This window comes from Gigantopelta aegis, chromosome 13 (genome assembly GCF_016097555.1).
Source record: "Gigantopelta aegis isolate Gae_Host chromosome 13, Gae_host_genome, whole genome shotgun sequence".
Taxonomy (NCBI): Eukaryota; Metazoa; Mollusca; class Gastropoda; order Neomphalida; family Peltospiridae; genus Gigantopelta; species Gigantopelta aegis.
Genome location: NC_054711.1, coordinates 40,652,610 through 40,664,627, shown reverse-complemented (window position 1 = coordinate 40,664,627; position 12,018 = coordinate 40,652,610). Strand labels below are relative to the sequence as shown.

At 36.7% G+C, this 12,018-nt stretch overlaps 1 protein-coding gene across 1 annotated transcript; it reads left to right on the top strand.

Annotated features, from left to right (window-relative positions):
- Positions 1-3,059: 3,059 nt before the first annotated feature.
- LOC121387311 (galactoside 2-alpha-L-fucosyltransferase SEC1-like) lies at positions 3,060-5,276 on the top strand. Its single transcript, XM_041518333.1, has 2 exons — positions 3,060-3,096; positions 4,318-5,276. The coding sequence occupies exons 1-2, from the start codon at positions 3,060-3,062 to the stop codon at positions 5,274-5,276; spliced, it is 996 nt and encodes a 331-aa protein (XP_041374267.1).
- Positions 5,277-12,018: the final 6,742 nt, after the last annotated feature.

Here is a 12,018-nt window from a genome sequence, read left to right as displayed (position 1 = left end):
AGGTTTGATACTCTCCCTGTCATAGCATTTTTTTTTATCTGGTAATCAGCTTTGATAGCGATTTTATTCTGGATTAGTGGAAAATATCATTGGTGTTACCTGTCCCAAGCACAATACTATACATAATATGCACTGTTAAAATATATAACAGAAGACATACCACTGAATAACCTTAATGTAATATGTACTGATGGCTGACTTAGTCACTAAAGAAGAAATACTGTAAATATTTTCTGTATTCAAAAGATGGTGGGCAATATAAGCTTGTCCGTGGAGTTTATGTCATTGGTGTTACTGTATATACTTATGAGAAAACAAAAGAAACTGAATGCTCTCTGGATGAAACATTCCATCAGTAGATATCGGCCATCAAACCTATTTGTCAAAAGCAACAGACGTATGAAGAATTATGAGTAGTTTTGTTTAAATGTCATGAATATGTTGTCAAAATATAAAAGTAGGTTATATTGTCAACGTCCCTAACTTCGTTATGCTTTCAGCTCCGTCCGGTTTTTCTTAATCACGGTTGGCGCAATTAATAGCCGATTTGTTGTCGTCTGCTTATCGTTCATTTGTGAAGTCTTTCTTCACAGATCGTGAACATTTTCATTAACAATAAAGTTCAGACAAGTATCTAAATACAAATTTTACAAACTCCTAAAACCATTAATTTTACTAAGTCGTTTTTGTTTATTCCTTAAAATTACTAATATCGGGTCCATTTAACCTGTAAAAGTTGACTTCAAATGGAGGTAGATGAATTAGCATTCATTACGTGTCACATGACCTCATACGTACTAGATCAACACGGCCAGATCTTTTAATTTTTATGATTTTTCAGCCCCCTATTGTTAGAATTTGTTTTCAATTATTATATTCGATCTGCTAAATGTATGCTGCATTGTTGTGCCTCGACTGTAGTGAATAGTAAACATATAATCCATTTGTAACAATTGTAGACCATTCTTTTAAAAACATATTAAGCAAAGTGAATGGTGACATAATTTGTTTGATTTGCTGTATAGTGTATGCACTGAAAACATTAAAATAACGTCACGTATTTATGAGGCGTCCTCGTTTTCTGAAACAAATTGAACATTTAGCATAGATTTGTTGCAGGGCTTACGTGAAAGCAAACGTAGGATTAACACTTTTTACTCGTTATGGGGAATACAAAATATACTGTAAAATAGATTTAAACTAAAGTTAAAGTTATTATAAAGTTAAAGGCATACTGTCACAGATTTTTGGACCTTATTTCTCTAAAAATGGATAATAAATAAAAATTACATTAATTGTTAAAAACCAAATCTAGCTGTCACATCACCTTAACTGAACCATGATGGAGTGAAATCCATGTCAACCCTCTCGGCAATTTTAGTTTTTCAATTATGGACCACTGCCATAATTCAATAATTTTTTTTACAAAATATCATTAATAAATGGAGTGTGGTGGTTATGAAGATGGTTGAATAAAGTACATTTAGGGACAAATCAAAAACAATTTGTTCAAGTAATACTTTGTGACAATATGCCTTTAATCTTTAAAAGAAAGCTATAGAGGTCTGCAACTGGTAGTCCTGTGTTGTATGGTGTACTGCTGGTGCTTACAGACATCTGAACTAAGTTGTTTCTGGATACCTGATTCCCACAGCTTATATGTGTGTCCAGGACAGCGTGCTTGGGTCTTAATATAAGCACGAAAATAACTATATAAATGAATGAATAAATGGATCTTTAACTTAATATTTAAACAAAAATTAACATTCAGTATTTGAATTTAGTGTATTTTTTAAACTGTCTGACCGGCCGTATCTAACATTTATCAATGTTCCCAGAAACGCACAATTATTCTAATAGTAGGTTGACATGGGTTTTTAAAAAAACAATTTATTAAGGAAATATTAATTAAATACGTTTGCTAACAAGTAGTGGTAGTCTCAAGAATAATAGTGTTTCAAGGATCCAGTCTTGAATGTCATTGGTGTTACACATTGCCATTGGTGTTACTCAAGAATATTTTAACTGTCATTTCTGTAAAAACTTTATTTTTAAAATTTAAATTGTTTGTTAACGAAAGCATAGCTTCCCTTCCACCTTTGTGACTTTTATGAAATTAATTTTGATAGACTCCATTATTTTTAAATAATCAAAACTGCCACAGTGTATAATACAAGTTACATATCTGTGTGAAAATGCAAAAATTTTAATGCTAAAGTTATTCCATATATGTTATTAAGGACACCCAAATAAAAGATCTATGTACACTTGATCACTATAGACCAATTGGATCACACTGCTGAACTATCCCACTTGTCCGGTAACACCAATGACATAAACCGGCCTCGGTGGCGTAGTGGTTAGGCCATCGGTCTACAGGCTGGTAGGTACTGTGTTCAGATCCCAGTCGAGGCATGGGATTTTTAATCCAGATACCGACTCCAAACCCTGAGTGAGTGCTCCGCAAGGCTCAGTGGTTAGGTGTAAACCACTTGCACCGACCAGTGATCCATAACTGGTTCAACAAAGGTCATGGTTTGTGCTATCCTGCCTGTGGGAAACGCAAATAAAAGATCCCTTGCTGCTAATCGGAAAGAGTAGCCCATGTAGCGATAGCGGGTTTTCTCTCAAAATCTGTGTGGTCCTTAACCATATGTCTGACGTCATATAACCGTAAATAAAATGTGTTGAGTGCGTCATTAAATAAAACATTTCTTTCTTTCTTTACCAATGACATAAAGAGTATGCTCTTGGAGTACGGTGTGTCTGTACGTGCAGGGCGATTACATAACTGCGTGGCCAGATATGATTTTATGTTTCTTTGTTCGTCTAGTTTCCAAACGTAAACAATAAAACCGTATATATTGTAATTGTTTTATCTTGAATTTGTATTTTGAAAAGTGATGATTTCTGTAGAATGACCCATATATCGATGTAAGAATTAGAAGCGTCATGTGATCAAACAGGAAATAACATTTTAAAATGCAAGACAAATGTATTCTGGCATTCTTTGTGTCAAAGTCAAAATAAGCCATTGTAAAATTTTATGAACAACAAGGATGATTGTGGGTCACACAAATACGGATTACCTCTCTGGTTTTTCAAATTGGTCCCCTGTGACACCCTGGAAAGTTTTCAAATGACCCATGGCGGTTATTTGATGCATGGCCTACTGATACCAAAACAAGTTTAAAAACAATGGTCTGTCTCTCTGTATCTCTGCCTGCCTGCCTGCTTGTCTGTCTGCCCGCCTGTATGTCTGTATGCCTGTCTCTCTTTCTGGCTGTTTGTCTGTCCATCTTTATATTTGTCTGCTTGTCTCCGTCTGCCTGCCTTTCTCTATGTCTACCTGCCTATCTGCCTGCCTGCCTGCTTGTCTGTCTGTCTGCCCGCTTGTATATGTGTATCATACACTGTATGCCTGTCTCTCTTTCTGGCTGTTTGTCTGTCCATCTGTATATTTGTCTGCTTGTCTCCGTCTGCCTGCCTTTTTCTATGTCTACCTGCCTATCTGCCTGCCTGCCTGCCTGTCTGTCTGCCCGCCTGTATGTGTGTATCATACACTGTATGCCTGTCTCTCTTTCTGGCTGTTTGTCTGTCCATCTGTATATTTGTCTGCTTGTCTCCGTCTGCCTGCCTTTCTCTATGTCTACCTGCCTATCTGCCTGCCTGCCTGCTTGTCTGTCTGCCCGCCTGTATGTGTGTATCATACACTGTATGCCTGTCTCTCTTTCTGGCTGTTTGTCTGTCCATCTGTATATTTGTCTGCTTGTCTCCGTCTGCCTGCCTTTCTCTATGTCTACCTGCCTATCTGCCTGCCTGCCTGTCTCTGTCTGGCTGTCTGTCTCTATGTCAGGGGCGGGACGTAGCCCAGTGGTACAGCACTCGCTCGATGCGCGGTCAGTCTGGGATCGATCCCCGTCGGTGGGCCCATTGGGCTATTTCTCGTTCCAGTCAGTGCACCACGACTGGTATATCAAAGGCCGTGGTATGTACTACCCTGTCTGTGAGATGATGCATATAAAAGATCCCTTGCTGCTAATCGAAAAGAGTAGCCCATGAAGTGGCGACAGCGGGTTTCCTCTCTCAATATCTGTGTGGTCCGTAACCATATGTCCGACGCCATATACACATGTAACCGTAAATAAAATGTGTTGTGTGTGTCGTTAAATAAAACATTTCTTTGTCTGCCTGCCTGCCTGCCTGCCTGCCTGCCTGCCTGTATGTCTGTCTGCCTGCCTGTATGTCTGTCTGCCTGCCTGTCTGCCTGTCTGTGTTTCTTTCTCTGTCCACTCTATGTTCAATTTACTTTTACAGGACTGGCGTTCTTCTTTCTCGTGTTTGCGGTCATCTCCGGTGTTTACTACATCCAGGTGAAAATAATAAACCTCAAACCAATCGTCAAAGACATTTTAAACACGCAAGGCAATAAAACCACATATTACATCTGTGACGCCATTCTTGGTCGACTTGGCAACCAGCTGTTTACCTATGCATCTAGTTACGGAATAGCGAAGGATAAAAACATGACAATGGTTACTGCTAAAGACCGGATGCTGAACCATATCTTCATGTTGGATGCCGTGGAGGTTGACGAAGGGGTATGTGCTAAATTCAAGCTACTAGAGCCACATGCCTGTTGCATTTACGACAAAATATTCCTTAATTCCATCGCAGACACAAACTATAAATTAGGAAATTATCTCCAGTCTTGGAAATATTTCCAGAACCACGTCGCGGCCATTAGAAGACAGTTCAGATTCATTAAACCTATCATGAATAAAACCCAGACATTTTTACACGGCGTGATGGATGAGTATAAACGCCGGACGTCAAATTCGACAAACGCCGAAAACGTCACGTTGGTCGGTGTACACATTCGACAAGGTGATATGAAGCGCCCCAATAGTTTAAGATTTGGATATATTCTTGTACCTAAAGAATATATAACAAAGGCTATGCAATATTTTACTAACAAGTTCTCAAAAGTGATATTCTTGATTTGTTCCGATTCAATGGACTGGGTCAAGAGTCATTTTAACTCGAGCAATATATTCTACTCGGTTGGAAATTCGCCCGAAGTGGACATGTGTCTTCTGTCGTCTTGTAACCATAGCATCATGACGGTCGGTACGTTTGGCTGGTGGGCCAGTTTCCTCGCTGACGGGGAGACAGTCTACTACAAACACACGGCTCGCGAAGGCTCGAGGCTGAGAAAAGAATATTCAGCCAACTACTCGGACTATTTCTACCCAGGCTGGATTGGAATGGACTGATGCATGGCTGGATTGAATTGGTATGGATTGGTGTGTGGCTGTATTGGTATCGATTGGTGTGTGGCTGGATTGATATCGATTGGTGTGTGGCTGGATTGATATGGATTAACGTATGGCTAGATTGGTATCGATTGGTGTGTGGCTAGATTGGTATCGATTGGTGTGTGGCTGGATTGGTATGGATTGACACATGGCTGGATTAGATTGGAATGGATTGGTGTGTGACTGGATTGGTGTGTAGCTGAATTGATATGGATTAACGTATGGCTAGATTGGTATCGATTGGTGTGTGGCTAGATTGGTATCGATTGGTGTGTGGCTGGATTGGTATGGATTGACACATGGCTGGATTGGATTGGAATGGATTGGTGTGTGACTGGATTGGTGTGTGGCTGGATTGATATGGATTAACGTATGGCAAGACTGGTATCGATTGGTGTGTGGCTGGATTGGTATCGATTGGTGTGTGGCTGGATTGGTATGGATTGACACATGGCTGGATTGGATTGGAATGGATTGGTGTGTGACTGGATTGGTGTGTGGCTGGATTGATATGGATTAACGTATGACTAGATTGGTATCGATTGGTGTGTGGCTAGATTGGTATCGATTGGTGTGTGGCTGGATTGGTATGGATTGACACATGGCTGGATTGGATTGGGATGGATTGGTGTGTGACTGGATTGGTGTGTGGCTGGATTGATATGGATTAACGTATGGCAAGACTGGTATCGATTGGTGTGTGGGTTGATTGGTATGGATTGGTGTGTGGCTGGATTTATATGGATTAACGTATGGTTAGATTGGTATGGATTGGTGTGTGGCTGGATTGATATGGATTGGTGTGTGGCTGTGTAAACAAATAAGTTTGTCATTTAACATCATTTTACACCATTTTAAAGTTAACAAATTAATTTATTTTTAACACGTGTTGTATTTTCGACCCCTGTGGCAACAACGCCGGTGAAGTCAATATGGCGGACATCGATGAATTCGTCTGCGAATAGGCTCCAAAATAACATTAACTAAGGAAAATAACATAATAACATTTAATTTTTCTATTAAATGAAGTTATCAAAGTAACAACGATATAATTATTTGCCAATTAAATTGTTTTATTGACTCTTGGTTATTGTAATAGATGCATATTAAGAGGCTTGAAATAACAAATTATTAGGGTTTGTGTGCTGTCAATTGTGACGTTACATCACATTGTTATAAGTTACGTCATATTGAGGTATGACGTAAGTTAGTTATTTAAAGTTTAAAGGTAAAACATTCAAGTGTTGTCCGAGTATTTACAAACAAATAAAATATAATAATAATAATAATTATTATTATTATTATAGTTATAATAATAAAGCCTAGGTCTATATAATAAGCAAGGTAGTTTTATATTTCTTATTGTTGTGACTGCTTCTCTTTTGATTTGCCGACATTCTTCTTTGTTCTTACCCTATACTGCACTTCACAAGGATGTTTTTTTACTCTCAGGTACCGTATTCACATAGTGCAAAATATTGTGCACAAAGATAAATTTTATAATTTTTTCAACGGCAATGGTAGCCGCCTCCGCTGTCTTCTGTCCGCGTCGATCAATTTATAAAAAGTCAATTTATAAGCCTCGTCTGGATTTCCCCCAGATTTATTTTATTTTTTCCCATGACACTGATATTTATTTTACAGGTCTGGGTTTACCTCGGCGTTTTTCCCTCTCTGACTACACCCCAGGACGTACTCAAATAGCATTAACTATGATGTTTTATTTCCAATACGGTTTATAAAAAATATTCAAAATTTGCAAAAAGTAAAAGGACCATTGAATAATTACTCGTCCGTGTTTTTTCACCAACTGCGGTTGTGTGGTGTTCAAATTGAAAAAAAATGTAGGTATTTTGTAAATTACTTTGCGGCGCTTATGTGACAGAAATGTGGGATTAGTAATTTTCTTACCCGTTATTAGAGCTACAAAGTAGGCCTACGAGCACAGTAACACAGATTGAAACAGTATATCTCTTAGAGTAGGTCTAAACGACGATGTATAACACATAGCCCGTGTTTTTGAGAATTTAAGAGTCCGTGTATCAGATATGTATCAGGCATAAACTAATGGTAACTTAATCTTACCTAAATCTACGTTCCTGAAGACAAAAACATTTTTAAGGGATGGGCACATATATTTAATAGGACGTTTACATATAATTATTATTATTCTATGCAAGTATTTGAAATGTTATACTATTAAAGGGACATTCCTGAGTTTGCTTCACTTTTTAAGATGTTATCGACTAACACAGAGACTTTTTAAAGGGACATTCCTGAGTTTGCTTCACTTTTTAAGATGTTATCGACTAACACAGAGACTTTTTAACGATTGTAATTACATATTAAATATATTTTTTTACATAAAATACTAGTGGCTGTATATTAAACGTGTTTCTGATCGTTCTAATATTTGTACAAGGTTAAATTTCATCTTATTTCCTAAAATATTGCTTTTTCGTACGTACGAAATTATTTGAAGACAAAATCCAGTTTGGGCTTCTTACAAATATTAAGACGACCAGAAACACATTGAATATACAGACACTGATATTCTAAACAAGAAAATATATTTAATATGTAAGTTTAATCGCAGAAGTATTTTATTAGTAGGAAACATCTTACAATGCAGCAAACTCAGGAATGTCCCTTTAACAATGCTGACACCTGTTTCAAACCACAGGTATCCCTAAACAATAACGTCAGATATGTTATAGTACCGTTATATAATCTTTATATAGGCCCCTATGCAACTATAGTATTTGTATTGGGGGTTTCTGTTTGGGGGTAGGCTATCTGTTCTCCAAACCAGTTCGTTATCAGGGCCGTACCCTGACCAAAATCCATGGGGGGGCACTAAATTTTATAAATAATTTTTAACATACTATAAAGATTAAACATTTCTATGCTATTACTGGAGATATATAAAAAAAAAAAAAGGACAAGATTCTCGGGGGGGGGGGGGGGCAGCTGCCCCCCCTGCCCCCCCGGAGGGTACGGCCCTGGTTATTACACATACCTGGACTGTTCAGGTAATCATCTGTTTATGAATTGGTATCAGGAAAACAGTTCTATTATAAATGTAATTCAGATCGGGTGGCATTACATTTTCCGTCGAGTTAGCAAAATACAGTCTTGTAACCACAGGGTAGACCATTCCGTCCAACAGGCGGCATACATACCTGGTTATTTGTGAGTGAAATACTTAATTTTACACCACCAAGGTTAAACTCAACTCCAACACTCAACTTATTGTAATATTCTATTATTTGTCCACACTGATGAAGTATCAGCCTTTCAAAAAGTATCAACAGAGATATATGTAGAGTTACCATTCGTGAGCCAATTGTTAATCACCCATTACAAATTTAAAGCTATCTCCTATAGGTATGAGATCAAAGAGAGATGACACCTACACAGTATTAAATGATGACTGAAAAGTAGGGCCTCATTAAGTCAATCGTCACGAAATGTACACATGCAATTCTAAACAAATCTTAGATGTAAAACGCACATCACACATGATAGTATATTATGAACTAGTCCGTCCTCTCCTTATATAAGCCGAAATATCCGCATTGTAAAATATTGGTTAAAACTAATAAACGCCGATAACTTGTTGATGAAAGTATAATAAAAGTACACACAACTATTAGGTCAGTCTAGTGTGGGATTTATTGTTCAATATTTGCATCACGGTTAACAGAAGTGCTGAGAAGTGTCTTTCTTCACAATTAAAACAGAGGATAGCAGTTCAGTTTATCCGGTCTGTGTTACTGTCGTGTTGGGAATCGTATTTACATCAGTTCATCGTCTGAACTGTACGAACAAATATTGTTAACATTTTCCGCGACAATCGTTTATGAATTGTATAATCTATCATCACATCGGTACAGCCAAACCGATCAGTTTACAGTTATAATCGATCACTGGAACTTCATTAGTTTACTGTACTAGATACGTCACCGTAATGAATTTACAAACATATTGCTAATAGTGTATCCTTTAAATCTTAGCTACAGACACCTACTGCATTTAAATACAAACAGTTTTTATAAATACAAGATATCTGCACGTAGCCTTTCTATATAAACAGCAGATATAATATAGACATAAATGGTAGAATCAACTCTCTGTAATATCAATGGTGTAAAGAACAATTACCATTTCATCATAGTTTTAGAGTATTTATGAGGCAGATACATTAAACCAAAACAAATAATATCTCTGCACAACGTAGTCGAAAATATATTACGCAAAGTATTTCATAGATTATTGTTTCCATGATCCAGTATCAAGTGCTCGTTCTTAGGAAAACTTTAGGAGGTTCGTAACATGTAGGATTACTGCCACTCCCAAGACTAGTTTGAAAACCCACATTTCCTTACAATAAACCATCAATATATAAATTAAATCAACTACTGTCCATTGATAACACGACAGTTGATTAAACTATGTGGATTTCTGATTAAGCTACAAAATACAAAACAGACCATCACACGTGAAAACGGAGTGTATACATGTGTAAATATTATATCAATGTTAGCTACACATTTACTGTTGATGTACAAAACATTTTTAAAAAAATCTTAGTGTATATCGTGCACGTTTGTGAACACCATTATAGTCTGTATATAATATGTTCATGTCGCGATCGAGATCGGAATGGACGTGAACGAACCTTCAGTCGAGTTAGGCACGTAAACACAGTTTGGGTTGTTGGTATACATGTCTATCTTACGCCTATAAACTGGGGATCTAACCTGGATGAGAGTTTAATCATATTTACTATACAACGAACCGACAGTTTCTCGCTTAACAAGAGTGCCGTTTGTTTATTTATTTATTTATTTATTTATTGATTTGCCTATTTATTGAATTGGATGAATAATTTCATTTACCCAGACCGCAGTTCCGTTAATTATTGCATATTTGACGAAGCAATCAAAACGGTAAATAAATGTGCCTTGTTCTTCATATTTAGAATGAATATTTAAATTTCATTAACAAAAGGAAACTGATCGATTATTTATATGATTATTTATTTAGTGGTAAAAAAATACACAGAACCAATGGCGTAGCCAGCATGAGGCAGAGGAGGCGCTTGCCTCTTCTGAAATTTCCCCAGATTTATTTTATTTTTCCCATGACACTGATATTTATTTTGCCGGTCTGGGTTTTCCTCGGCGTTTTTTCCTCTCTGGCTACGCCCCAGAGAACATATTTCATTGATTTTTAATTATGAAATTGAGGTTTGATGTACTTGAGAAAGCCAGAATAAGGGTTGCAGAATTAATTCGTTTGGATGGATACATAAAATACCTTGAAATTATAGCATCAAATTCTAATTTATTTTCCCCGACCAGGTTCATTTATCTTCTCCTGGTAACAACTGCAAATTTTTTCAGTGCTTTGTAACTACCACAGATAATGTATATCATTCATGTGGAGAAGTCGGTCCAATGCAGTTTTGTGGGTAGCCGCTGGCTGACATGGCATAATATACAACCTCTTCTCAATATAATTATGTTAACCTCTTGCCAATATAATTATGATAACCTCTTCTCAATATAATTATGTTAACCTCTTCTCAATATAATTATGATAACCTCTTCTCAATATAATTATAATAACCTCTTCTTCTCAATATAGGGGGCGGGACATAGCCCAGTGGTAAAGCGCTCGCTTGACGAGCTGTCGGTCTAGGATCGATCCCCGTCGATGGGCCCATTGGGTTATTTCTCGTTCCAGCCAGTGCACCACGACTGTAATATCAGAGGCCGTGGTATGTGCTATCCTGTCTGTGGGATGGTGCATATAAAAGATATATTGCTACTAATGGAAAAATGTAGCGGGTTTCCTCTCTATGACTGTGTCAAAATAACCATATGTTTGACATCCAATTATTAAATAAATGATTAATAAATCAATGTTCTCTAGTGGTGTCGTTAAACAAAACAAACTTTAATCTTCTGAATATAATAATGTTAACCTCTTCTTCTCAATATAATGTTAACCTCTTCTTCTCAATATAATAATGTTAACCTCTTCTTCTCAATAATAATAATGTTAACCTCTTCTTCTCAATATATTAATGTTAACCTCTTCTTCCCAATATAATAATGTTAACCTCTTCTTCTCAATATAATGATGTTAACCTCTTCTTCTCAATATAATGATGTTAACCTCTTCTCAAAATAATTATCTTAACCTCTTCTTCTCAATATAATGTTAACCTCTTCTTCTCAATATAATGATGTTAACCTCTTCTTCTCAATATAATAATGTTAACCTCTTCTTCTCAATATAATAATGTTAACCTCTTCTCAATATAATGATGTTAACCTCTTCTTCTCAATATAATGATGTTAACCTCTTCTTCTCAATATGATGTTAACCTCTTCTTCTCAATATAATGATGTTAACCTCTTCTTCTCAATATAATGATGTTAACCTCTTCTTCTCAATATGATGTTACCCTCTTCTTCTCAAAATAATTATGTTAACCTCTTCTTCTCAATATAATGATGTTAACATCTTCTTGTCAAAATAATTATGTTAACCTCCCTTTCTTTTTTTTTATTTCTTTTTTTAATTAGTTACAGTTGAACATTATATTCGCTCTTCAGTATAGACTATATCTCAGTGTCTCTGTTGTCAATAAAGGGCCGGACGTAGCCCAGTGGTAAAGCGCTCGCGC

Coding starts and splice junctions, on each gene's coding strand:
- LOC121387311 (XM_041518333.1), top strand. CDS start 3,060: ATGATTGTGGGTCACACAAATACGGATTACCTCTCTG. Junction 3,097..4,317: donor AAATACGGATTACCTCTCTG/GTTTTTCAAATT, acceptor TTACTTTTACAG/GACTGGCGTTCTTCTTTCTC.